This window comes from Muscardinus avellanarius (assembly GCF_963383645.1).
Source record: "Muscardinus avellanarius genome assembly, chromosome: 15".
Classification (NCBI taxonomy): Eukaryota; Metazoa; Chordata; class Mammalia; order Rodentia; family Gliridae; genus Muscardinus; species Muscardinus avellanarius.
In genome coordinates this window covers 22,378,981-22,406,691 of record NC_137801.1, presented here as the reverse complement: position 1 = coordinate 22,406,691, position 27,711 = coordinate 22,378,981, and the positions used below count along the sequence as shown (strand labels likewise).

The 27,711-nt window shown below is 45.9% G+C and overlaps 1 protein-coding gene across 1 annotated transcript in view; it reads right to left on the bottom strand.

Annotated features, from left to right (window-relative positions):
• BABAM2 (BRISC and BRCA1 A complex member 2) overlaps window positions 1-27,711 on the bottom strand; it is a gene marked incomplete at both ends in the record, with an annotated part of 453,631 nt that overhangs the window by 181,211 nt on the left and 244,709 nt on the right. The window contains one exon of the mRNA XM_080711179.1: window positions 15,438-15,547. Coding sequence (XP_080567305.1) covers window positions 15,438-15,547 — 110 coding nt within the window. The remainder of the gene's footprint in view (window positions 1-15,437; window positions 15,548-27,711) is intronic.

The following is a 27,711-nucleotide window of genomic DNA, read 5'->3' as shown; positions in this document are numbered from 1 at the left end:
ATTTAGACAGACATGTTAGAATTAAAAAACACAATAATAAAAATTTTAAGCACACTGGATTAAATCACTTCCAAAGCCTTCACAAACAAGGCCTTTCTCTGGTGTCATTCTTTTTGCTTAGTTTCAGGGTTTTTTTTTATTTTTTATTTTATTTTATTTTTTTTTAATTAATTTATTTTTTAAATTGGTGCATTGTAGTCATATATCAATCACATTGGAGTACAAGACTTGAGAGGATATACAAGCACACATCATCCAATTAGCCCTCCTCCAGCCCCCGACCCATTCCCTCCCCCTCCCTCCATCCCACACTTCTTTGGTGATTTACTTTGATACATTTGTTTATGTACCTCCTGCATTTTAAAGAGGCTCCGTCCTCCAGTATTACATACCCTCTGATTGATCACATTAGTTGCTTCACTATAGGGCCCTTTCTATAGCTCAACCTCTTCCTGTTGCCCTTTTCCTCCTAGTTATTGCTGATTAAGAGAAGCGTCTGATTTATATTTTCTGCGATATTTCTCTGTGCATGCTGCGTTGCAAGTACCAATCCCACTCTTGATGGTCCCAGTAGTGGCCTGGCTACTCAGTGGACTGATCCAGACCTCGCTGGCTCACGCAGCGGCCTTGCCTCATGGGAGGACCCAGTTCTGGTCTCGCTGGCCCCTGAACCGGTCAAACCCCTAAGCTGGCTTTGGTCCCGACCTTGGAGGCCGCAGGAGTGAACTTGCCTAACGCCAGGCTCCGATGCTGACCATTGGCCCCTGCACCGGTCTAACCCCTTGACAGGATTCCAATCCCGGTCTCGGAGGCCCCAGCACTGGTAATGCCTCAAGGCAGGCTCCGATGCCGGCCTCACTGGCCCCAGCACCGGCCTAACCCCTTGACAGGCTCTTATCCTGGCCTCAGAGGCCCCAGTACCGGCCTTGCCTCATGGCAGGCTCCGATGCCGGCCTCACTGGCCCCAGCACCGGCCTAACCCCTCGGCAGGCTCTTATCCTGGCCTCGGAGGCCCCAGTACCGGCCTTGCCTCACGGCAGGCTCTTATCCTGGCCTCGGAGGCCCCAGTACCGGCCTTGCCTCACGGCAGGCTCCGATGCCGGCCTCGCTGGCCCCAGCACCGGCCTAACCCCTCGGCATGCTCCGATCCCGGCCTCGGAGGCCCCAGGACTGGTCATGCCTCACGGCAGGCTCCGCTGCCGGCCTCGTTGGCCCCAGCACCGGCCTAACCTCTCGGCAAGCTCTTATCCTGGCCTCGGAGGCCCCAGTACCGGCCTTGCCTCAAGGCAGGCTCCGATGCCGGCCTCGCTGGCCCCAGCACCGGCCTAACCCCTCAGCAGGCTCTTATCCTGGCCTCGGAGGCTCCAGTACCGGCCTTGCCTCACGGCAGGCTCCGATGCCGGCCTCACTGGCCCCAGCAGCGGCCTAACCCCTCGGCAGGCTCCGATCCCGGCCTCAGAGGCCCCAGTACCGGCCTTGCCTCAAGGCAGGCTCCGATGCCGGCCTCGCTGGCCCCAGCACCGGCCTAAACCCTCGGCAGGCTCTTGTCCTGGCCTCGGAGGCCCCAGTACCGGCCTTGCCTCACGGCAGGCTCCGATGCCGGCCTCGCTGGCCCCAGCACCGGCCTAACCCCTTGGCAGGCTCTTATCCTGGCCTCGGAGGCCCCAGTACTGGCCTTGCCTCACGGCAGGCTCCGATGCCGGCCTCGCTGGCCCCAGCACCGGCCTAACCCCTCGGCATGCTCCGATCCCGGCCTCGGAGGCCCCAGCACTGGTCATGCCTCACGGGAGGCTCCGCTGCCGGCCTCGTTGGCTCCAGCACCGGCCTAACCCCTCGGCAAGCTCTTATCCTGGCCTCGGAGGCCCCAGTACCGGCCTTGCCTCACGGCAGGCTCCGATGCCGGCCTCGCTGGCCCCAGCACCGGCCTAACCCCTCGGCAGGCTCTTGTCCTGGCCTTGGAGGCCCCAGTACTGGCCTTGCCTCACGGCAGGCTCCGATGCCGGCCTCGCTGGCCCCAGCAGCGGCCTAACCCCTCGGCAGGCTCCGATCCCGGCCTCGGAGGCCCCAGCACTGGTCATGCCTCAAGGCAGGCTCCGATGCCGGCCTCGCTGGCCCCAGCACCGGCCTAACCCCTTGGCAGGCTCTTATCCTGGCCTCGGAGGCCCCAGTACTGGCCTTGCCTTACGGCAGGCTCCGATACCAGCCTCGCTGGCCCCAGCACCGGCCTAACCCCTCGGCAAGCTCTTATCCTGGCCTCGGAGGCCCCAGTACTGGCCTTGCCTCACGGCAGGCTCCGATGCCGGCCTCACTGGCCCCAGCACCGGCCTAACCCCTCGGCAGGCTCTTATCCTGGCCTAGAGGCCCCAGTACCGGCCTTGCCTCAAGGCAGGCTCCGATGCCGGCCTCACTGGCCCCAGCACTGGCCTAACCCCTCGGCAGGCTCTTATCCTGGCCTCGGAGGCCCCAGTACCAGCCTTGCCTCACGGCAGGCTCCGATGCCGGCCTCGCTGGCCCCAGCAGCGGCCTAACCCCTCGGCAGGCTCCGATCCCAGCCTCGGAGGCCCCAGCACTGGTCATGCCTCGAGGCAGGCTCCGATGCCGGCCTCGCTGGCCCCAGCATCGGCCTAACCCCTCGGCAGGCTCTTGTCCTGGCCTCGGAGGCCCCAGTACTGGCCTTGCCTCATGGCAGGCTCCGATGCCGGCCTCGCTGGCCCCAGCAGCGGCCTAACCCCTCGGCAGGCTCCGATCCCGGCCTCGGAGGCCCCAGCACTGGTCATGCCTCAAGGCAGGCTCCGATGCCGGCCTCGCTGGCCCCAGCACCGGCCTAGCCCCTTGGCAGGCTCTTGTCCTGGCCTCGGAGGCCCCAGTACTGGCCTTGCCTCACGGCAGGCTCCGATGCCGGCCTCGCTGGCCCCAGCACCGGCCTAACTCCTCAGCAGGCTCCGATCCCGACCTCGGAGGCCCCAGTACTGGCCTTGCCTCACGGCAGGCTCCGATGCCGGCCTCGCTGGCCCCAGCACCGGCCTAACCCCTCGGCATGCTCCGATCCCGGCCTCGGAGGCCCCAGCACTGGTCATGCCTCACGGGAGGCTCCGCTGCCGGCCTCGTTGGCTCCAGCACCGGCCTAACCCCTCGGCAAGCTCTTATCCTGGCCTCGGAGGCCCCAGTACCGGCCTTGCCTCACGGCAGGCTCCGATGCCGGCCTCGCTGGCCCCAGCAGCGGCCTAACCCCTCGGCAGGCTCCGATCCCGGCCTCGGAGGCCCCAGCACTGGTCATGCCTCAAGGCAGGCTCCGATGCCGGCCTCGCTGGCCCCAGCACCGGCCTAACCCCTTGGCAGGCTCTTATCCTGGCCTCGGAGGCCCCAGTACTGGCCTTGCCTTACGGCAGGCTCCGATACCAGCCTCGCTGGCCCCAGCACCGGCCTAACCCCTCGGCAAGCTCTTATCCTGGCCTCGGAGGCCCCAGTACTGGCCTTGCCTCACGGCAGGCTCCGATGCCGGCCTCACTGGCCCCAGCACCGGCCTAACCCCTCGGCAGGCTCTTATCCTGGCCTAGAGGCCCCAGTACCGGCCTTGCCTCAAGGCAGGCTCCGATGCCGGCCTCACTGGCCCCAGCACTGGCCTAACCCCTCGGCAGGCTCTTATCCTGGCCTCGGAGGCCCCAGTACCAGCCTTGCCTCACGGCAGGCTCCGATGCCGGCCTCGCTGGCCCCAGCAGCGGCCTAACCCCTCGGCAGGCTCCGATCCCAGCCTCGGAGGCCCCAGCACTGGTCATGCCTCGAGGCAGGCTCCGATGCCGGCCTCGCTGGCCCCAGCATCGGCCTAACCCCTCGGCAGGCTCTTGTCCTGGCCTCGGAGGCCCCAGTACTGGTCTTGCCTCATGGCAGGCTCCGATGCCGGCCTCGCTGGCCCCAGCAGCGGCCTAACCCCTCGGCAGGCTCCGATCCCGGCCTCGGAGGCCCCAGCACTGGTCATGCCTCAAGGCAGGCTCCGATGCCGGCCTCGCTGGCCCCAGCACCGGCCTAGCCCCTTGGCAGGCTCTTGTCCTGGCCTCGGAGGCCCCAGTACTGGCCTTGCCTCACGGCAGGCTCCGATGCCGGCCTCGCTGGCCCCAGCACCGGCCTAACTCCTAAGCAGGCTCCGATCCCGACCTCGGAGGCCCCAGCACTGGTCATACCTCAAGGCAGGCTCCGATGCCGGCCTCGCTGGCCCCAGCACCGGCCTAACCCCTCGGCAAGCTCTTATCCTGGCCTCGGAGGCCCCAGTACTGGCCTTGCCTCACGGCAGGCTCCAATGCCGGCCTCGCTGGCCCCAGCACCGGCCTAACCCCTCGGCAGGCTCTTATCCTGGCCTCGAGGCCCCAGTACCGGCCTTGCCTCAAGGCAGGCTCCGATGCCGGCCTCGCTGGCCCCAGCACCGGCCTAACCCCTCAGCAGGCTCTTGTCCTGGCCTCGGAGGCCCCAGTACCGGCCTTGCCTCAAGGCAGGCTCCGATGCCGGCCTCGCTGGCCCCAGCACCGGCCTAACCCCTCAGCAGGCTCTTATCCTGGCCTCGGAGGCCCCAGCACCGGCCTAACCCCTCGGCAGGCTCTTATCCTGGCCTCGGAGGCCCAAGTACCGGCCTTGCCTCATGGCAGGCTCTGATGCCAGCCTCGCTGGCCCCAGCACCGGCCTAACCCCTCAGCAGGCTCCGGTCCCATCCTCGGGGGCCCCAACACTGGCCTTGCCTCACGGCAGGCTCCGATGCCGGCCTCGCTGACCCCAGCACCGGCCTAACCCCTCAGCGAGTTCCGGACCCGACCTCGGAGGCCCTAGCACAAGCCTTGCATCATGGCAGGCTCCAATGCCGGCCTTGCTGGCCCCAGCATCGGTCTAACCCCTCTGCAGGTTCCAATCCCGGCCACGGAGGCCTCAGTAGTGGCCCTGCCTCACAGCAAGCTCCGATGTCGGCCACTGGCCCCGGCGCCCGCCTAACCCCTCAGCAGGTTCCGATCACTGTCTCTGTGGTTAGTATTTCAAAGGTTCCAGTTGTAATGTATCAGATCTCTGCCTCCCCCGAATATTGGCCACTGGCATTGCCACTGCCTCCACCGTTTCAAATCCTTCCCAGGCTCTTTTTCCACTCTGAATGTTGTCCAGTGTTCCTAAGCATGCGTGATGGTAGCATTCGACATTTGGTGTAATTTCTCCAAAAAAATAAAGTTGGTAAGATCCGGTTTCTGCTTCTCTTGAATACAAGTCTCTACCACCATCGCGAAGAACTCTTTCAACACCGCATTTCTCCTTGGTCTCCGCTAAACTCTCTCCTTATATGTGATGTCTGAGATTCTTAACAATATAGAGAAATAGCAGTCCTCTTTCACGGCGAATTTTTCCATAAGTTCCAGTGCATTTAGATAAGTTTTGTCTGCATCTCCAGTGTCCTGGCATCCATAACGGCTTTCTTACCACCTCTCCGATATTTTTCTTTATCTTTTTCTGTTCTGGGCCCGGTTTCTCCAGGGGTCTGGCGTGCTACTCGCAGTTCGGCCGGGACCCAGAGTCCCGCGATCCAGGCCCCGGCTGGCGTGCCCTGTACTCGACCCCCGCCCAGAACCCAGCGTCTTACTGGGCCTTGTTTCTCCAGGGGTCTGGCGTGCTACTTGCAGTTCGGCCTGGGGCCCAGAGTCCCGCGACCCGGGCCCCATCTGGCGTGCCCAGCCCGCGACCCCTGCCCATAACCCAGCGTCTTACTGGGTCTGGTTTCTCCAGGGGTCTGGCGTGCTACGCGCAGTTCGGCCTGGGGCCCAGGGTCCCGCGACCCAGGCCCCGGCTTTTGTGCGCCGCGCGCGACCCCTGCCCAGAACCCAGCGTCTTACTGGGCCTGGTTTCTCCAGGGATCTGGCGTGCTACTCGCAGTTCTGCCTGGGGCCCAGAGTCCCGCGACCCGGGCCCCATCTGGCATGCCCAGCCCGCGACCCCAGCCCAGAACCCAGCGTCTTACTTGGCCTGGTTTCTCCAGGGGTCTGGCGTGCTATGCGCAGTTCGGTCTGGGGCCCAGAGTCCCGCGACCCGGGCCCCATCTGGCGTGCCCAGCCCGCGACCCCCGCCCAGAACCCAGCGTCTTACTGGGTCTGGTTTCTCCAGGGGTCTCGACATAGGATTTTTTTAAAGGCAATTATCTTTTCTTTCAGATCTACCTATGCTTAGTTATATAATTTTTCTATTTATTATAAAATTCTGTTGAGCATTTGAAATGAAAATGTTCCATTAAATTTATGTTGAATTCAGTTGTACATTTAAGTGAAATAATTATCTATATATGCTATTATATTTCCTCATTGCATTAAAACTATTTTGTCTGATTTATCTGAATTTAATATCATTACACATAATTTTTAGTATTATTTTAATTTTCACCCTTTACTCTTTTTGTAGGCTCTTTATCAAGTTTCAGTTTACCCTAGCTCTGTGGATTACAACATTATTCAAATGTTCCAAGAGACCATGTCTGTTGCCAGGCAAACTGTGGGGTTTATAAATATGGCAGGAAAAGGAGGCTGGAGAAGCCATAGGAGGAGGAGGAGAGATCACATGAGATCAAAACCATATTTATCACCTCCAGGATTCAGCTGAGAAACCATGTCTACAAAATAAAGCTCCACCTCTCAGAAACAACATAAGACCATGAAGGAAATCAGCCTGCTAATTCTGCACAGTAACAAGTGACCACAATGGACACCGCCTGTCTATCCAGCACATAGACCACAGCTGTCTGCCCCTGCCAGGAGTCTCATCACTGAGAGCTGGGGCTGAGCCTAGCAGGGGCCAGGGCAGCCAACTTGGCGGGAGATGAGCTGTGATTCGTGAGCCCTCAACTGATGGAAACAGAGGCCCAACCCTTACAGTTAACAGAGGCAGAGACACCAGAGGGGAAAGTGAAGTCTCACTGGGGAGCAGGTGGTGATGGTCAGGGAAAGGTCCAGAGAGAAGGCGGTCATCAAGAAGACCTTAGAGGATGGACAGAACCTTGACAGAGCCTGCAGGACAGCCAGCCTGAGAGCTGAGTTCTGAAGGCAACAGATAAACTTGTGGTTTTGAGCAAGGACATCATGTACTTGAAGACAGTGACAATTCTGTGCTGATTAGTAATAAACTGGAAGTTAAAACTGGGACTTAACTAGAGGTTAGATAGAAAGAGACAGGATGTTAAAAGGCCATCAGGGGACATGGCAACGTAATGGTGGGAGGAATGATGAAGAATGAGAGACACCGTAGAGAGTGGACTTCCAGTGCAGAAGTGCACGTAGCACCTGAGCACCGTCAAGACTGAGAGTATCGTGAGAAGATGCGGTACAAAGAGAAATGTTGTTAGCTTACTGGGATCAGGAGGAGACCGGCTCGAGACAGTCTGCATTTGCAGGACAACTGAACACGAAGACAGACATGCCTTTAACGTGGCTAGAAATGCCGATCCGTAAGCTGGGGAAAGCTTGGGATAAGAAATGGAGACTTGGGGGGCATCCACAAAAGAAGTAAGACCATGATGATGGTCCAGGGATACGACCAGGGGAAACATAATTTAGCATAATTTAATGAGTTAAAATAAAAGAAGTGGAGGCAGTGAAAGAACCAGGAAGGGTCTAAGAACCATGTTATGGAGGGAAAATGCTGTGTTTTTGTTGCTGTTATTACTATTATTATTATTATTTTTTTTTTTGCAGGGACATTGCTTTACTTTACTCAGCATTATTTATCTTTGAAAATATCTTGGACTTTAGTATCTTGGAATAAATTTTTCTTTTAATTTTTTTATTGGTGCATTGTAGTCATACATGTTAATGGGGTACACACGCACACATCACTCGTTTAGCCCTTCCCCAATTCCCTCGCCCATTCCTTCCCCTCCCTCCTTCTCATGTTTGGCTTAGTGATTGACTTTGATATGTTTGTGAATGTACATCATGTACATTATGGAATTTCCCAAAACAATGAAAACCAAACTATCAAACTAATGCATGCATATCTATGTTCACAGCCACACAATTCACAATTGCCAAACTATGGAACCAGCCAAGATACCCATCAACAGATGAATGGGTTAAAAAATTATGGGATATGAGCCGGGCGTGGTGGCGCGCGCTTGTAATCCCGCGCTTGGGAGGCGGAGACAGGAGGATCGCGAGGTTCGAAGCCAGCCGCGCTGACGTAAGAGACCCTGTTTCAAAAATATAAAATAGGTCTGGGAGTGTAGCCCGGAGGTAGAAGGGCTTCCAGGAACCTCAGTACCACCAAAAAAAAAAAAATTATGGGATATGTACACAATAGAATATTGTTACTATTATTATGAAAAATGAACATAGGTGCATTCTATAAACTACATCCTCAGCCCTTTTCATTTTTTATTTCAAAATAGGGTCTCACTAAGTTGCTGAGGGTCTTGCTAAGTTGCTGAGGCTGGCCTCAGATCTATAATCCTCCTTCTCAGCCTCCCAAGTACTAGAATTACAGGTTTGTACCTCCATGCCTAGAAAAAGCTATATTATAAAACACATGTTAGAACACGGCATGGTGGTGCATGTGTATAATCCCAGCACTTAGGAGGCTGAGACAGGAAGATTACAGTTCAAAGGCAGCCTCAGCAATTTAGTGAGGCTCTCAACAATTTAGTGAGTCCTCATTTCCAAATTAAAAAATAATAATAATAATAAGGCTGGGGGTGTTGCTAAGAGGTAGAATGCCCCTGGGTTCATTCCTTAATACCATAAAAACAAATAAATACATGTTAGAAATACTACCATGAGGATCAGATGGGAAGGTAAAATGAAAAGCAGTCTGAACATTTTAAAGTAGTAAACAAATGCATTTTTATTTTTTGTTATGGTATTAAATATTTAAACTCTAGAGATTCCATGTCATATTGGAAGAGTCAGGCTTCCCCAAAGTTTCCAAAGCCCCCTTTCTACCAAGCCAAAGAGAAAGGTGGTCTCCTCCCTTGACCTTGTGCACTGTAAGTATTTCCTTAGGTATTCATAGAGCTTAAGAAGTGCTGACCATCAGCCATGGGCCCCGCACTGCACTCCAGTAGGCCTTTTCATTTTGTCCCCCCGGGGGTGGATGCCACTGAAACTTGGATGTACCTCTGTCACAAAAGAAAAAATAAAACTCAAAAATCTTAAGTAACTTGAGCCAAGATTACCAGTTAATCAGTGGAGGAATCAAGAGCTTCTGCTGGCAAGTCTTCCTGTGCCTTTTTTATTAAACCACCACTTGCAACTTGCCATCTTTGTTCTTGTCCCCTTTATTGTATTATTAGCACATTGAGAGAATGGTCCAGTTGCACTTATCTCGACAGTCTCTGAGGCACCTAGCAAAGGGTCGTACCCGTGGTCAGCTCTTGCTGTATGGCTGTTGTCAAAGAAAGAGGACACCCGCGTCTGCAATATGCAGAACTCACTAATAGTGAGCATTTATGGGCTGGTAAACTGGGTACTTATAACTTGACAACAAAAAGTTCTAAAAACAAATTCTGTACTTGTGAAAGATGCCACCTGGTCTGCCTCAGGGGCTGAAGTCTTCTTTTTATGCACGGAGTGGGAACCACACAGGGAGTAATGAAGCTGGCTTTCTTCAAACCACTCCCACAAACCTGCTGGAGCCAACAAATGGGCCCACACCTTTCAGAGAAGGGGACTGAGCAGTCTCTGACGCCCATTTAACCTTTGGTTCCACGGTGATAACTGCCAACACACTGGGAACAAGGTAAGGTAGTGTTTAGTGCCAGTTCTGATGATGTAACCTGAAAATTCACAGCTTTTCTGCCAGGAAAAAAAGAAGGCAACTGATTTTGAAACTATTTTTTTCCCTTTCCTAATATTCAACCCAAATCTATTTTACATCCCTGACTACTAGCTTTTTTCTTTTTGTTTTCTTTTTATTTTTTTCTGCATAAACTACCACTAACTTTTTTTAACGCACAGGACTTAGTGTCTAATTCAATAGACTGATTTTGTTTCCTTGGAAAACAAATGTAGAGAGCCTGAAACATGTTTGCTTCTTAAATGTCCCTTGTGCACCAAGTTCTCTTCAGAAGCATGTACTCTGCAAGCCGTGCGCATGCGTGCTGGAGACTGGAATACGAGAGGCACCTCGGCACCTCGAGGCAGCAGCCATGTGCGAGAGGCACCAGTGGCACCAGAAACTATTCCTGGGCCCTGGGCAAACAGGCAGACCTCAGAAGGGGACTGCATTTCAGAACTTTATCAAATTATAACATATTTGGGAGTTTTCTACCAATGGATCTGACAGATGTTCCATTTCATTTGGGTTTGTCAAAATTGAGGACATTTGGTATTCATGTCTTTAGAAATCTTTACAGTACAACAAATTGTTCCATTTTCCCATAAGTGATGACAAGACCCAAAAGTAGCCTTTTCTTTCCCTATTTCTGGGACTAGTCAATGTAACATCTTCGCCTACTGTGCAGACAATCTGGAGCTCAGCAACGATAGCCAGACTGGAATGGAGTTTCTCCCAGGTTCATATTTTCCCATGCATTGAGATGTGGGAATCCAAGCCTCCTCCAGACAATTTAACCTGATGTGGATCAAGCTGTTGGTGTCCCCTGAGCCTCTGCCTGTCAGATGCACTGCTCGGGCTTGGCACTTCCTAGAAGAGCCACAGCAGAAGCCAAAAGGAGTACAGGCCTCAGTTAAATCAAGAGTTGGGCATCCTCTTGTCTAGGTCCATGGGGGATGTTTTACCAAAAGAACTATCCATGCCTGCATCTCTAATCAGTGCCTGCATAGATAAGAGTTGGCCAGAGAGCCTAAAACCCAGGTAACAGATGACAGCTAGTACCAACCCGTCTTCACTTGGTTTTTAACTGGGCAATGTGTGCATGTATGTCTACAGAAGTTTTTTTTTTTTTTTATCCCACTATGATATATGAATACAGTGCACCAGTAAAATTTGTTTTAATCCTCAAAAAAAAAAAAAACCTATCCCATGACCATGGCCTTTCTGAAATGGCATTGCTACTGTTCTATGCTTTGAATTGTGCAAGAATTAGCAAAAAGTATTACAGTGGTCCCTCCTTATCCATATTCCAAGACCCTCAGTAGATGCCTGAAACCGTGGATAGTACTGAACCCAAAATATAGTACCTTGTTTCTATCCATATACCTATTTGAAATTTAATTTATAAGAAAGGCCAAATAAATTACCAAAAACTATAATAAAATAGGACAATCACAACTCTTATAATTTGAGGTATGACAGCCAAACTAACATAAATTTCTCTTTTCCCTTCTACACAAATTCGTGAATAGAAGATTCATGAGGATTCCAGCAAGCTCAGTATACAACTTTTTCTTTATTCTTTCTCTATTAAGTTGAGAACTTTTACCCTTTCCCTTAAAGGAAGAATTTCCTAACTTCTTTTTGGCATGTCTGGACTGCCAGTACCACTACTCTTACACTTTTGGGCTATTATTTAAAAATAAAGATTGCTTAAACCTACCAACTACCAAGCATGTGACATATACAGTGTGGAAAGCTGGACAAAGGGATGATTGACATCTCAAGCTGGACAGAGCAAGATGGCACAAGATTTCACCATGCTACTCAGAATGGTGTGCGGTTTAAAACTTATGAATTTTTTATTTCTGGAATTTTCCATTTAATATTTTCAGACCACAACCCCAAAAAGTAAAACCACAGATAAGGGGAGACTACCACAACATTAACAAATATGTATGTCCTTACAAAGTTATACCCCAACTTTATTACTTTCCCCTTAACCCTTCTCTTAACTTTTAGGGATGTAGCTAAGTGATAGAGTGTTTGCCTAGCATGCATGAGGTCCTAGGTTCAATCCCCAGTACTCCAAAAAGGAAAACACACACACACACACACACACACACACACACACACACACACACACACACCTTTGTTATGTATATTTGTTGAATAAATAAGTGAATTAATATTTTGATATTACAAATATGGTTATACCAAGTAAATATGTATCAACCAGGAAAACTTTCAGTGTAGCATTTTCCAATGTTTTGGTGAGAAATATGTATTAACTGATAAGACTGCCAGTTAGGCAATTGTTGCTGTTCAATGCATTTGTGAAAGGCACTAAAGGAATGACAAGATTTGTTACTTCCTTAATCTGAGTAGCTTCAAATTTAGCAAAAGATTTCTTAAAATGCATGCCACAGCTGGGCATGGTGACACACGCTTGTAATCCCAATAATTGGGATGCTGAGACAGGAGAATCACAGGTCTGCAGCCAGCCTCAGCAACTTGTCAGGCCCTCTGTAACTTAGTGAGACCCTGTTTCAAAATAAAGAATAAAATAGGCTCAGGGGTATAGCTCAGAGGTAGAATGCCTGTGGGGGTTAAATCCTCAGTAATACACACACACACACACACACACACACACACACTTCACAAACTAAAGTCATGTGGGTACATTATAAAATTAATATTAATTTTATTCAGTGTTACAAAGAGTTCCTGGGAAGGCTTTTGCTCAGGTAGAGGCCTCTGAATGAGGTGTTAGAAAATACACACTTCACCAGGGAGAGGGGGTTAGAGAAGGGCACTGCACGTGGAAGGAAAGGCCTTAGCAAGGGCACAGATGCGGGAGAGGAGGAGTGAACACAAAGATGCCAGCTGAGCCTGGCTGAAGACAGTCCACATGAGTGAAGGGATGGACAGCTGGCCTGGAAAGGCAGGCTGTAGCCAGTTTTCAGGAGGGAATGTTTGAAATAAGAACAATGACTTCTAAAATATACCTTTGTTTACTGATTTTTCTTACTGTATCTCAGGCTTTTGAGTGAGGTATTTTATTAGCAAATTTATTTGGTAGGTTTTATAACTTCAGAGAAAAATAACCTGGCTGCTGGGGGGGGGGCGTTTTTTGGAGCTGGCAATTTCTTGCAGATGGTTTAAGTAATATATTCATTTCCCCCACATCTTGAGATTGTTTCATTAACCTTTTCTCCATCACCAAGACACCCTCTGAATTTAACACCCTGCGTCTGTACTGAGCGCCCACCTGAGGACTCATGCTTGCGCACTTACTTACCGTCCTCTTCTTTTCTGCCCCAACTTGTCTCTGCTCAACGCTCACTCACTCATCCTTCTGTTATGAACTCTATCAGTAATAATAACAACATTAATAGCTACTATTTGCTGAGTGTCTGCTATAGTGCCAGGCACTGCAGTTAATGCTTTATGAATAGTACTTAATAGAATCCTCAGAACAACATTATGAAATAGGTATTATTATCCTATTTTATGACCAAGGAAACAAGCTCGGAGATGTTAAATACTTGGCTAGCTGGTGAGCGGGAGATCTGTTGTCACCAGAGCCCTGGCCTCGTCCTATTTCACTGTCCTGCCTCTAGCAACCCGTCTCCAGCCTCTTACTAACATGGGTCAGTATTCTGAATTCAAAAGTAAACATTAAGCCAGGCATGGTGGCACATGCCTATAATCCCAGTATATAGACCACAGATTCAAGACCAGTCTAAGCCAGGCCTGGTGGCACATGCCTGTAATCCCAGTATATAGACCACAGATTCAAGACCAGTCTTAGCAATTTAGTGAGACCCTGTTTCAAGATTAAAAAACAGGGGTAAGAGTGTAGACAAGAGGTAGAATGTCCCCGGGATCAATCCCCAGCAACAAACAAACAAACATTAATTGAACATCTGCTACTGTAAAATTCGGTTCTAGCCGGGCGTGGTGGCGCACACTTGTAATCCCTGTGCTTGGGAGGCTGAGACAGGAGGATCGCACAGGTTCGAAGCCAGCCTCAACTACATAGTTAGTGAGGCTCTCAGCAACTTAGTGAATCCCTGTTTCCAAATAAAATATAAAATAGGTCTGGGAGTATAGCCTGGAGGTAGAAAGCCCCTGTGTTCCACCCCAGTACCACACACACACACACACAAATTCTGGTCTAAATGCTGCTGGACTTTTATAATAAATAAGAGAATCAAAAGTGGAAGCTAAAGAGAAAAAAAGAAAAGAGATCTCGTGTAAATCAGGTGAAAGGCCAACGCCAGGGGACAGGAAGGAAAAGAGGTGGAGGAGAAAGGAGGAAAAATAGAGGTTCAGAGAAAGAAACAGAACAAACACTGTTATGTGCATATAAGAATGCATCACTACAAACTTTCTATCATGCATGGGAAGGAAGGAGGGAAGGAAAAGGGGAACTATGGGGAAAGAAACACCAAATAATGTTATGTGCTTATATGAATGTATCACTATGATTCATACTATCAAATATATGATGACAATGTACCAATAAAAGTACTTAAAAATTAAAAATGAGAGAACGCCTATAGATTATTGATCTTTATAATCTCCCATATGGAGTATAAGCAGCTGCATCAAACCTGTTTGTAATATGGGATGTGCATGTTTCATAACTTAGAGCAACTAAGGTCAGAGGGGGTGAAAATGGTTCTGTATATGAAAGTTGGATGGTGACCACATCCACTCGCAGACAGAATCGGCCAACCCTGACTAAATGACTTACAGAGAACTTTAATAATACATTTCAGTCAGGGTCTATAAAAACTCTCTCTGCTGATGAAAAATATGTCCTGTCAGAAGTTCCCAACCAAATCTGCTTATAATCCATTTTCAATGAACCTCAGCTTCCTTTGAAGTAGAATAAGCTACCAAAGCATTTAGCCAACAATAAGCACATTGTGAAGACAGTCCTTATAAAACTCATTACTGATGAGGAAATTCACTTGGTTAGAACCCAAGTGTGATACCAAACCACTTCTACCCTGTAGCTAGATGTTGGATAAAATTATACATAAATTTCTAAACAAAGAGAAAATTCAAACACCATCTTTTTAAACTATCTACTCTTTTCTCTGTGAACCCAGGGCCTCGTGCAAGTGGTAGGGCAAGTGCTCTGCCGCTAACTACATTCTGAGTACTCTTTTGTAATTTATTTTGAGATAGGGTCTCCCTAAGTTGCCCAGCCTCCTGAGTAGCTGGGATTACAGGCATGCACCACCATATTGTAATTAAACTAACTGCTTTTAATGCCGCTTTTGCTGATATCTGAATTTGCTAGTTATATTTTTACACGTAACTCAGTTACAATTATTTGACAGTCAGGTCAGAGATTTGAACCCTAGCGGACACCTGGAAGGGCCAACAATTTTGGACTCAGACTGACTACTTTTCTCTCAAGGATTTGGAGGCACAGTATTCAACCTGTACATTGCACAAATAAAACTCACTGAAAGATTATAGTGGCAAAGACCATATGTATTCGCAAACAAAACTCCTGACACAGCATTTTTGCAGAAACAAAAATTAATAAAAATTTTAAGAGTTCACAAATGGCAAACAAGAGTGAGATGCGTTGGTTAGCAAGGAGAAACATCAGGCTACAGAAAATTAATGACACTTACTGCTCAATTCGGGGTGACAAGTACAGCTTGGGATACACCTGGGTAGCTTCAGTGTCCTCAAAACTGACAGAAAGGAGGGCCACATCTTCTCCAGGATCTTCATTTACATCCTTAGGAAGTGAAAAACACAATGGTCTAAGCACTCACTCTCTAAACAGCTTTTTTTGGTGTGTGCAGTGCTGGGTATTGAACCCAGGGGGTCTTCTGCCTCTCAGCTACACCCCCAGCCCTATTTTATTTTTTATTTTGAAACAGGGTCTCACTAAGTTGCTGAGGCTGGCTTTGAACCTGTGATCCTCCTGTCTTAGCCTCCTAAGTACTGGGATCACAGGTATGTGCCGCCACACCTGGCTTCTCCGAATACCTTCTTAGTGATGAGTTCACAGTTCACCGGCACTGAAGCCATGGCTATGAGTTCCCTGTAGTCCAAATGAGCAGCTCAGCACATCCCTTGCCGCATGCCTCGAACTTTCTGCCCAAAGCCTGCCATGATGAGGCACTGCCCCCGCCCGCCCCCACCTATTGCACTTATTCCCGTTCCCAGGGGGGAGGGGAACGCATTGGCAGCAACAAAAAATAGACAAAAACATAACGAATTAAAGGAAACATGCTTCTTTTACTTTTTTGTACTAGAAACAGAACCCATTCTACCTCTGGGCTAGATCTCCAGTCCTATTTTTTAATCTTTATTTTGAAACAGGGTCTAAGTTGCAGAGGACTTCACTTAAGTCACTGAGGCTGGCCACAAACCTGTGATCCTCCTGTCTCAGCTTCCCAAGTACTGGGATCATAGGCGTGCACCACCAGGCCCAGCTAACATATCGCCGTAAACATGGTTTACATCCTAAAATACCGACAAAATGTTACAATATCTAGTAATTTTATTATACCTACCTTTATAGTATTTTGTAATATTAAACAGCAAAACTTTCCAGGAAATATCACCATGAAGTATATCAACATAAAAGTAAATGGCTGATGTTTAAGGACACATCTACTATTAGCAAAATGATCATAGATAATTCACAAGAGAACTACAAGACACACATATCTTAAATGTCCAGAATATTAAAAGACAAAAACACTATTGATCGAGCTATGAATGAACATTTTGAGGTTAACCTCAACAAACTAAACTGATAACGATGAAGATAATGTTACTGTTGTTTATAATTGAAAAGCAAGAGTAATAGTAATTGAATATAATTAACAACTCAAGCCAAAACTCATGTTACATGATGAAACATCCTGAATCCCAATTGTGGACCTTATATCTATGTACATGTGCTTTATAAATATTGCCAAAGCACCGAGTGTCTGCCAGAGTTCTGAATAAGAGACTGAATTAGAGTAACTCCAATAGCATGTTGATTTCAATTTGCTGCACCAAAGTCTAGCAACCCTTAACAAGCCAAATATAAACATTTGAAACACAATAGAATTGGTCATCTTTCATCTACAGGAATTGGTAAGAACTGTCCTTTACTTCTGGATTAATTCATAGATTCTCAGGAGGGTTCGGGGGCTAGCCTAGAAGGGGAAACAACCTAGATTTTAAGACTCAGTGCCCATGAGCACTCAGAACCTTGAACACATGTCCTCCATTTGTCTAAGCCCCACCCCCTTCCCTGCGTGCAAGGAAACTGGCAGCACACTCACCCTGCTCAGCCCTGACAGCTCAGTCTCCTCGCTTACTGTGCTATAAGATGCACACACGGGGCAGGTAGACTCATGAAGCCCCGCTCCTCCTAAAAACTAAATCTGGACCTTATCTATCCCCTGGACCCTCTCTCATCTTTCTCCTCAAAAAAGCTGTCTTGACTCTGGGTTCTGCCCCCTCCCCTCCGGCTCCCACCTCAGCCATGGCAGCAGCCTACCACCCCACTGGTGCCCGGTGACGCCCTCTAAGGGCATCTGCCCAACACAGCAGGTGCCCCCAGTCCTTTTCTTACTTGGTTTCTAAATAGCACTTGACATGGCTAATCACTTGCCTCTGGACATTTTTTTCTGCAAAACAAAACAAAACTACATTCTCCTGTCTCTGCTTTTTCTTCCATTTTCATTCTCTTTTTAAAATTAATTTCTTTCAGCGTGGTGTTACATAAATGAGGCTCATTTTAATAAGTCAAACCATATAAAGAAACAGTTGATCTAGGCACAGTGGAATCCGCCTGTAATCCCAGAACTTAGAGGCTGAGACAGGAGGACGGGAGGTTCAAGATCAGCCTCAGCAAATTAGTGAGACTTTCTGCAACCTAGTGAGACTGTTTCAAATAAAATAGTAAAATAAAATAAAATGAGTTGGGCCTGGAGCTCAGAGTAAATGAATGCCCCTGGGTTCAATTCCCAGTACAAAAGGGAGAGAGAAAAAAAATAAGAGTGAGAGAAAGTAAGAAAAAGGAATACATCTCTTCCATGTCTATCTCACCTGCCACTTCTCAAGGTAACCATTACTGTGTCCAGCTTCAGTTTTTTTCTGTGCTCATAAAAACATACATACACACACGTGGATATAAAGAGCTCTTGAGCCTTCTGCTTTGTTTTCCCTGGTGGAGGCACACTATACGTAACACTCTACCAATTGCTTTTAAGTGGCCGCATAATTTTCTGTGGCATGGATTTATTTATTTAAACATTTCCCTTAGCAACAGACTTTCTGGTTATTTGCAATTCTTAGCCACTTGGTAGTGCTGCAATAGTGTGTGTGTGTGTGTGTGTGTGTGTGTGTGTGTGTGTGTGAGTGTGTGTACCTCCTTTGGTGGTGGGGTTTATACTTTCTAACTAACTCTGAGCTTGCTGGGTTAAGGGTTATGAAGATTTTACATTTTACATTTTAATAGAAATCAATAGATTTTTTTTTCCTGTTACAACTATTTACTTAGGGGGCTCTCTGCCATCACAAATAATTTAGATTTATAGAGTTAAACCTGGTCAATAGCTCTGAGGTTATGACGTTTCTCTAGTTTTCCATCTAACATTGCTATAATTTCATATTAATGCGTAGATTTGTAATAGCTCTGGTATGTGTTTTTAGGTGGCGTGACATAAGAAGCATCTTTTTTTTTTTTTTTTTTCAGTACCGAGAATGGAACCCAGGGACATTCTAACTCCGAACTACACCCCATCCCTATTTTTTATTTTATTTTTTTTCTGTACTGAGGATGGAACTCAGGGGCATTCTACCTCTGAGCTACACTCCCAGCCCTATTTTTTATTCTTTATTTTGAAACAGGGCCTCACTGGGTTGCAAATCGCCTCACTAAGTGGCTGAGGCTGTCTGAGAACTGCAATTCTCCTGTCTCAGCCTCCCGAATGCTGGGATTACAAGTGTGCACCTCCACACCCAGCTGAAGCATCCCTTGTTAAAACAAAAAAATAATATTTTCCAAACTGGGGGACAAGGTGAATGTGCAGGTGGTGAGAGGAGAATCTCAGCACAGTGTTTGGCACAGAGAAACCACTCGGCACTTGCTGAATGAATATACCTCGTGATTTCTATGGAAGCTACTCAAAAAGAGTTGCTGTCACCAGAAAGGGTGGGCACAAAGTGCTGACCTCTGCGTCTGCCCCTGATAACCTCCAAGAGAGCCCAGATCCAGAGTCTGAGCAGTACTACCGCTTTTTGCTCTTTTCTAGATGATAATGTATTTGACCTTGAATTTTCTTTCTGTAAAATGAGGATAAAAAATTTTAAAATACTTAGGGTCTTCAACAAACAGAAATAAAGTATATGACTCTAAAATTCATAAAAGATCTAGAATTAAAGTTGAAGTTTGAAGAAATCCAACTCACAGGACAAATTCATTTCATGATCTAAGCATAGAAGCAGTCTTCTTTATATTTAGATTGGTTATCATATGAAAGACAATAAAAAGAAATAACACTGCCTTTAAGATATCATCACCCTAGTACTAAGTTTCCCTGTGAAAGATGAAGGCTGGAGGCTATGGTTACAAATCACCAAACCCTGAAAAAACACGCTGCCAAAACAAACAAACAAACACCAAAACCAAGGGCTACTAAAAATCTCACCAATATCATCTCCTCCTCCTCTTCCTCCTCCTTTCTCCTCTTCTTTCTTCTCCTTCTTTAATCTCATTCTTTATTCTTTTTTTTTTTTTTGTGGTACTGGGGGTAGAACCCAGAGGCTTTCTACCTCTGGGCTATACTCCCAGACCTTTTTTATATTTTATTTGGAAACAGGGTCTCACTAAGTTGCTGAGAGCCTCACTAAGTAGCTGAGGCTGGCTTCAAACCCGTGTGATCCTCCTGTCTCCGCCTCCCAAGTGCGGGGATTACAAGTGTGCGCCACCACGCCCAGCTCATTCTTTTTTCTTTGTGATACTAGGGATTGAATCCAAGGGCACTTTACCACTGAGCTATAGCTCCAGTTCTTTTTATTTTATATTTTGAAATAGGATCTTACTAAGCTGACCAGGCTGAAGTCAAACTTAGGATCCTCCTGCTTCAGCCTCCCATATCAGAGGATTACAAGTATGTACCACTGTGCCCAGCCTGAAATCTTTTTTTTTTTTTTTTTTTTTTTTGGTGGTACTGGGGTTCCTGGAAGCCCTTCTACCTCCGGGCTACACTCCCAGACCTATTTTTTTTACATTTTTATTTGGAAACAGGGTCTCCTAAGCCAGCGCGTGCGGCTGGCTTCGAACCTGCGCGATCCTCCTGTCTCTGCCTCCCAAGCGCGGGGATTACAAGCGTGCGCCACCACGCCCGGCTGAAATCTTTTAATAGGCAGCCTCATTCCATACGCCTATGGATAATTTATAATTATTTCTCTTTCCTACTTTTTACTTCCATTTCACTATTATTCCAGTAAGGAACAGAAATGCTTGGAGACAATGTTGCAAAGAAAAGGATGGCCCTGGTTTATATAATCAACATTTATCATCTGACATCCTACCAGAAGTACATGACACATTGGTTTGAAAATAAAACTAGTTATTTCCAGGAGTTAATCTCATGAATTTCTGTATTGTGTTTTATTCCTCTTGGGGTGGCACATGAGTTTTCCCTGAATTGGTATGGTATTAGATTCTTAATGGATAACTAAGTTTGATTTTGAGTGCTTAAATAAGCCCAAAGAGTTCCAAAAATACAAATCCACACAGTGCTGCTTCCAGTTTCTTTAATTCTAACAGGCTTGCACATGTGTTCCCTCCCATCTGGGAATTAGAAGAGCAGCTCTTGTACCACGGTTCTTAGAAGCTAACATTACAGATGATTATTGTAACCACTAATGGCAGCATTTTGGAAACAGGGGATGGTTAGAACGTAGTACGAGACATTTTAAAACGTACAAGTATACATTTTCAGGGCTTTCTATCTGCACCATCAGAAACTGCCATGGGCTAAAATGGGGGAAAGATGCCGAATCGGCTAAAGCCGAAGAACACTGCCTTCAGTTTATAAGTGAGGCAAGGCCAGGTGTGGTGTGCACACCTGCAATCCCAGCACTTGGGAGGCTGAGACAGAAGGCCTGCAGACTCAAGGGCAGCCTTGGCAACTTAGTGAGACTCAGCAATCTAGTGAAGGCCTGTTTCAAAGTGCTGGGGCTACCGCTTAGAGATGGAGTGTCCCCATGTGCAAGCCCCCCCTGCCCTCCCTGCCCTCCTCCCAAAAAAACTGTGTGTCCGGCACTCACATATTTATGGAAAGGCAATAATAACCATGACACTTTGCTGAGAGGTCAGCAGTAGGTTTAACTTGACTATAACAAAAGGGGTTCTTGTGTCACTTAGTGAAGTCAGTAAAGATGAGCCGCTCTAAGACTGCAAGCTTTTCTCGCTCATTTTTGCATCCCTAGTGTTTAGAACATAGTGCATACATATGAAATAGGTTCAAGAGAAAATGGGAATAATGGAAAGAATGAACGAGTGCGTGAAACTAGCCACTGGACTTGCTTTGCTAATCAAGAGAGAATTTGAATTCAAGGTTCATAGTATAAAACTGATGTAATAAATAGAAAATGCTGTTGATTAGAAAGATTGCAATGTTTAGCTCTTTCGTTCCTCAAGCCTACGACTGCTTAAGATTTTATTTTAAAATACTTAAATTTGAACCATGGTACCAGTTGAAAATATACCTATTAAGTAACTTAATATTTCTATTTAGATAATGACGATTATATATGTAACTATTTCAATTGAGACTCTTTGTAAATATCAAGAGTATAGAAAAATAATTCTCCTTGGAAATAAAGTAAATACAAATAATAATTTATCATTATATTACATTGTGTGAGTGTGTGCACTTGTGCATATGCGTGTGTGTGTGTGTGTGTGTGTGTGTGTGTGTAGTGCTAGGGATTAAACCTGGGGGCATTCTACCTCTGAGCTACTCCCCAGCATTATTTTAGTATTATTATTTTAGTATTGTTATTTATTTTAAAATAGTTTTACTATATTGATAGGAGTCTCGCTATTTGCTGAGACTGTCCTCAAACCTGCAAAGTCTCCTGTCTCAACCAACCAAGTACTGGGATTACAGGCAGGCACCACCATGCCTGGCTGTTAACACTCTTTTTTTATGATAATTATATTAAGCAAAGACTAAATAAGTCCCTATATGTTCAGAACATTAGTGTCAATACATGTACAAACTGCCAGTTCACTAATTGCTGATAGACATTAGCTGAACCAAAAATGTTAAAAACCACAGCTCACATAGGAGCACTATAAAAAAGCCATTATGAGCCAGGTGTGGTGGCACACACTTTAATACCAGCATTTGGGAGGCTGAGACGGAAGGATCACAGTCTGTTGAGAGCCTCAGCTACCATTTAGTGAGGCCCTTTGCAAATCAGTGAGACCTTGTTTCAAAACAAAGAATCAAAAATAGGGCTGGGGGTATAGCTTGGAGGTAGAATGCCCCTGAGTTTCATCCCCAGTATCACACACAAAAAAGAACCATTATACATCTCAATTCAAAAATTCAAAAGTACTGAGACTCTCATCAACCTACCAAGACTCTCTTTCAAAATAAAAATAAAATAAAATAGGGCTAGAGGTGTAGCTCAGATGGCTAAACCAGGGTTCTCCAGGATTCACTCCCCAGTACCACCAAAAAAGAGAGAGCGAGTCAGAGAGAGAGAGAGAAAGGGGGGGGGGTGTTACTGGCTGGGTGTGGTGGTGCACGCTTACAATCCCAGCATTTGGGAGCCTGAGACAGGAAGATCATGGTTCACAGACAGCCTCAGATACTTAGTGAGGCCCTTTGCAACTCAGTGAGACCCTGTTTCAAAATAAAAAATAGGGCTGGAAGCCAGGTGTGGTGGCACATGCTTGTAATCCCAATACTTGGCAGGCTGAGACAGGAGGATCACGCAACTTTGAAGTCAGCCTTAACTACTCAGTGAGGCTCTCAGCACCTTAGTGAGACCCTGTGTAGCCTGGAGATAGAAGGCCCCTGGGTTCTATCCCCACTACCATAAAAAAAAAAAAAAAAATAGGGCTGGGAGTGTAGCTTGGAGGTAGAATGCCCCAGGTTTCACCCCAGGTGCAGGGGGGGGGTGGCGTTTACTGAATAGCATGTCAAAAATCTATTCAGCACCATTTAAGTTACATTATAAATGGAATGAAGTTAGACTTGGGTGACCAAAAACCAGGTGTATAAAAGCAGCTCAGCATCTAAAGCTATGAGTTCTTGATGAGCTATATGCAAACTGAAAATTCCCAAACCACAATCTTATTTGAAATCTACCAAGTAAGGTTTGTAGTACTTCAGCGGCTCCTATTGAATAATATAGATTTGTCACCATCAGATTACTGAGAATTTTTTTCAAATCAAAAATTTCAAGTGAAAGAATAAAACTCTTACAGATACCATTCATTCAAGCAAAATATTCAGTATGTTACAAATATGATAGAGAAAAATTAAAGCAGGGAAAGCGGAAAAGAAAGGAGGAGAGAATGGAAATTTCAGAAGGGTCTTAAGAAGGGCCTTATGGATTAGTGGGGGCCTTTCATTGCTTAACACAGAGATTAAGGACAAAAAACCCTCAACTCGCTGTGCTGTATAGCAACATAAACAGCCCCAATCAAAATTTAAATTGGGATTCTCTTGGCATTATTTAAATTGGGATTCTCATGACAATGAACATAGTGGGAATGGAATTAAATCTAAGCAGAAGAAATACTTTATGGCAATACTGTATGTCAGATAAGACCTTGGTCTCACTGGTAGGGGGTCTTTGTCCCATAAAACATAAGGTCCTTTCCTCTTCCCATAAGGTCATTTCCTCTTCATAAAGGTTCTAGGAGTGGGGCATGGTGGCATCTACTTGTCATCCCAGTACTTGGGAAGCCGGGACAGAAGGATCACAGGCTTGAGGCCAGCCTCAGCAACTTAGCAAGACCCTCGGCAACTTAGTGAGACCCTGTTTCAAAACAAACAAACAAAAAATTTGCCGGGGGTGGGGTGGGTGGGTGGGTAGGTGTAGCTTGGAGGTAGAATGCACCTGGGTTAAATTCTCAATGAAAAAAAAAAAGTGCCAGGAAATGTACAAGCGCCAGAGAAAGCAAAATATAGTCAGAAAGCAAAACAAATGCAAAGTGAGGAAGTAGAGTAACGCCAAACAGATGAAGAGCTAGAATAAACGCACCCCCTGTGGCTGGCTCTTGTGCTAGTGGTGATTCCAGCTCAGCCTTTTGTCCATGCAGAAGGGTGCTACGGCAATGGGCAGGTGTTCTGGAGGTTTCCTTACAGCCCATCTCCACCCTATACTGGTTCTTTGCTAAAAGTCCTGTTGCTATTTTGCTATCCCTACCTTAGGAGAGTCACTTCTGGTTTGTTGTTTCAATTTTGGAAGGAAGAATATCCTCCCCATCTGGTCCAGACAAACTCGGCCACTCTTCACATGTTCTACTAGATCTTGATGAACACCTCTGTACTCGCCATCCCCCTTGTTAAAAACTCCCTCTCCTTTCCTTAACTGGAGTGGTTTTAATTTCTTTAACTCTGACTGACTGTTAACTCACTTGCTCCATTAAGATTCTTTTCAGCTACAATCCAGGCTATGGCTTCTCTGGTAGGTGTTACCATGTTGTTTCATTAATTCTTCATGTTGTTTGCATATTGTATGTTTATATTCCAAATATACTGTAAATTTCTTAAGGCTAGAGGATCAATCTCTTCTTGCTTATCATATTGAATAAAAATAACTGAGAAAAGCGGGGCTTAAGAGCCCCGCTAACAACCAGTCTCCATTACCACAAAACCAGCGCCTTTCGTAGCCAGAAAACACCATCACCAGAAAAACAAAAAAAACCACCAGGCTCCAGAGAGAAAGCGGACTGAGAACAGAGCTCAGGGCCACAGAGGAGACACACGCGCCCGAGGACGCGGCAGCAGCGCCATACTGCCGGCGGCAGTGGCGAACTCAACGGACGGCTACAGCAAGCTGAGGTGAGCCGCTGCAGAACAGCCAGGCGAGATCTTTCGGCGCAGACAGCATTTAAAGCTCCCAGTGACCGAGCTCAGCACACGCTGCAGGGATTCAGAGTGGAAATCAAAACCAGAGAAGAAAAAATACGCCAGCCTCACGGCCGAGGGCGTGACAGCAGCGCCATATTGTTACCGGCGGCGGCAGCAGCAATGAATTCAACGAGTACAGTACAGCTACATCTGCGTACTCAAGAACAGTGAGTCAAATTGCGGGCCACAGAGGAGAAATCCCAGTACTGTACCTCCTGGGACTAGACCCAGTGAGGGAGTGGTGGTGGCAGAGATATCACACCATAGGAGAACGTGCAACCTGGCACCCCCCAACAGTCTAAAGCAGCCTCTATCGACTCCCTGGGTCGGAGACTCTGTGATACAACCCAGTAAAGGAGTAGTGGGGTCTGAGATAATACAGACTCGAGATCCAGAGCACCTTAAGTGAAGCCATAGTGACCCAAGGGAAGAACCCAGAGAAGGCACAAACCTCCGAAATCATGGGAAAGAGGAATAACACTGGAGTAATGAATATGTACAACCCCACAACATCAGAACCCGATAAAACAGAAAATCAGAGATTTCTAGAAGATCAAATCAGGAAAATAACTGTAGAAATAATAGAGGTGCTTCGAAAAGAACTCAGAGAGAGCCAAAAAGAGATAAAGGATGCAATTAATGAAGTAAAGGCCTCAATTCAAAGCACAAAAAACCGATTAGACCACATGGAGAACAGAATCTCGCTCTTAGAAGATGAGCAATCCAAAAATGAACGCATAGTTTCTAATCTAGAAAAAAATATCTGACAGCAGGAATCTGATATTGAAGAAATATGGGCCCATTTTAAGAGAGCTAACCTAAGAATAATTGGAATAGAGGAGGGAAAAGAAAGTGAAACCAAAGGGATCAACAATCTCTTCAAGGAAGTAATAGCAGAAAATTTTCCAAATATAGAGCAAGAGGTTGATACACAGATCCAGGAAACTTATAGAACTCCCTTTAGACAGGATCGGAGAAGAGGATCCCCACGCCACATAATTGTCAAAATGACCAATGTGGAAGCCAAGCAGAGAATCTTAAAGGCAACAAAAACAAAGGGCCAAGTGACATTCAGAGGCAAACCAATTAGAATCACTCCAGACTTCCCAAACCAAGTCATGAGAGCCAGAAGGGCTTGGAGTAACATATTCCAAACTCTGAAAGAAAACAACTTCCAGCCAAAAATTTCCTACCCAGCAAAACTTTCTATCAAATTAGATGGAGAAATAAGAAGCTTCCATGACAAACAGAAACTGAAGGAATTTATGTCTTCAAAACCAGCGCTAGAGAAAATACTCAAAGAGATTAACTACAAAGAAGAAATAGGTAACACTCACCAGAACCAGAGAAACAAGATTTTCCATTCAACAGACAACTAAGATTGGTTATCTGTGGAGATTCATTATTTATGTTAGTCTTTTACCTATCTCTAAATTGTATTGTTTGCCTTTATTGTTGTTAATTTTTAGGATTTCTAGTTGGAATATTAATATACCTTCAGATATAGCTTTTGGAAATATTTTATCCAATTCTGTTAGTAACTTTTAACTCTGTTTACATTGTCTTTGGATATACAATATTTTTTTTTTATTTTTTAGGGAGTTTGTATATTCTTCTGTTGCCTGTGCCATTGAAATCATATCCAAGAAATCACTGCCAATTTCAATGTTGTGAGGTTTTATGACCCAGATTTTCTTCTAAAAGTTTATAGTCTTAAGATTTATATTTAGGTCTTTTATCTATTTTGAGTTAATACTTGTATGTGGGATTAGGTAAGGGTCCAATTTTATTCTTTTCCACGTAATTATTATTTTTCAACAATATTTAGTTAAAAGATTATTATTTCTACCACCAAATGTTCGTGGAAACCTTGTCAAAAATAACTTGACAATATAGGGAAGAATTTAGCTCTAGGCTTGTATTTAACTCCAATGGTTTATATATCTGCCTTTAGAACAGTACTACACTGTTTCAATTATTGTAGCTTTATATGGTTTGAAATCAGAAAATATATATCTTCTAGCTTTGTTCTTTTTCAAGATCGTTTTGGGTATCTAGAATTCATATTCCATATTAGGATAGATTTTTTTCTGAAAAATAAATATATAAATATATGATAGTTTCACCTAAAAAAAAACAGAAAAAAATATGCTCTGGTAAGAAAGAAAGCAAAAAGAAATATTGAAATGTTATCTTTAAATCATCAAAAGCTTGGTATCAGACAAATGAAACTGTTATGTGAGATTATCATTTTTAATTTTGGATAAATTGCTATAATACTAGATGTCAACCACTAAGCCAAGCATGGGAAGGAGGGATGGGAAGAGAATGGGGTGGGGATCGGGTGGGGGCTGACTGGGCGATGTGTGATGTATGTCTACAAAAGTTTGTATCCCACTATGATGTATGAATACAGTGCACCATTAAAAAAATAATTTAAAAAAAAGAAAAAAAAAGAAAAAAAAAGATGTATGACTACAATGCACCAATAAAAAAATTAAAAAAAATAAAAATAACTAACATTTATTTAGTATTTACTCAACAGTCACTTTTCTTAGTGATTTAGATGTGTTATTTCATATAATCTTCATAATAACCTCATAAGGTACGAACTATTATTTTTCTCACTTGCAGAGGCTCAGAAAGATGAAACGGTGAAGCTGGGTTTTGAATCCATGTATGTTGTCTCAGAACCTAGACTCTTAACCAAACCCCACCCTGCCAGCATGCAACTGGGCACAAAAGAGTCTCGGCTCCAATGGTCAAAGAAAGGTGTAAGAAACTG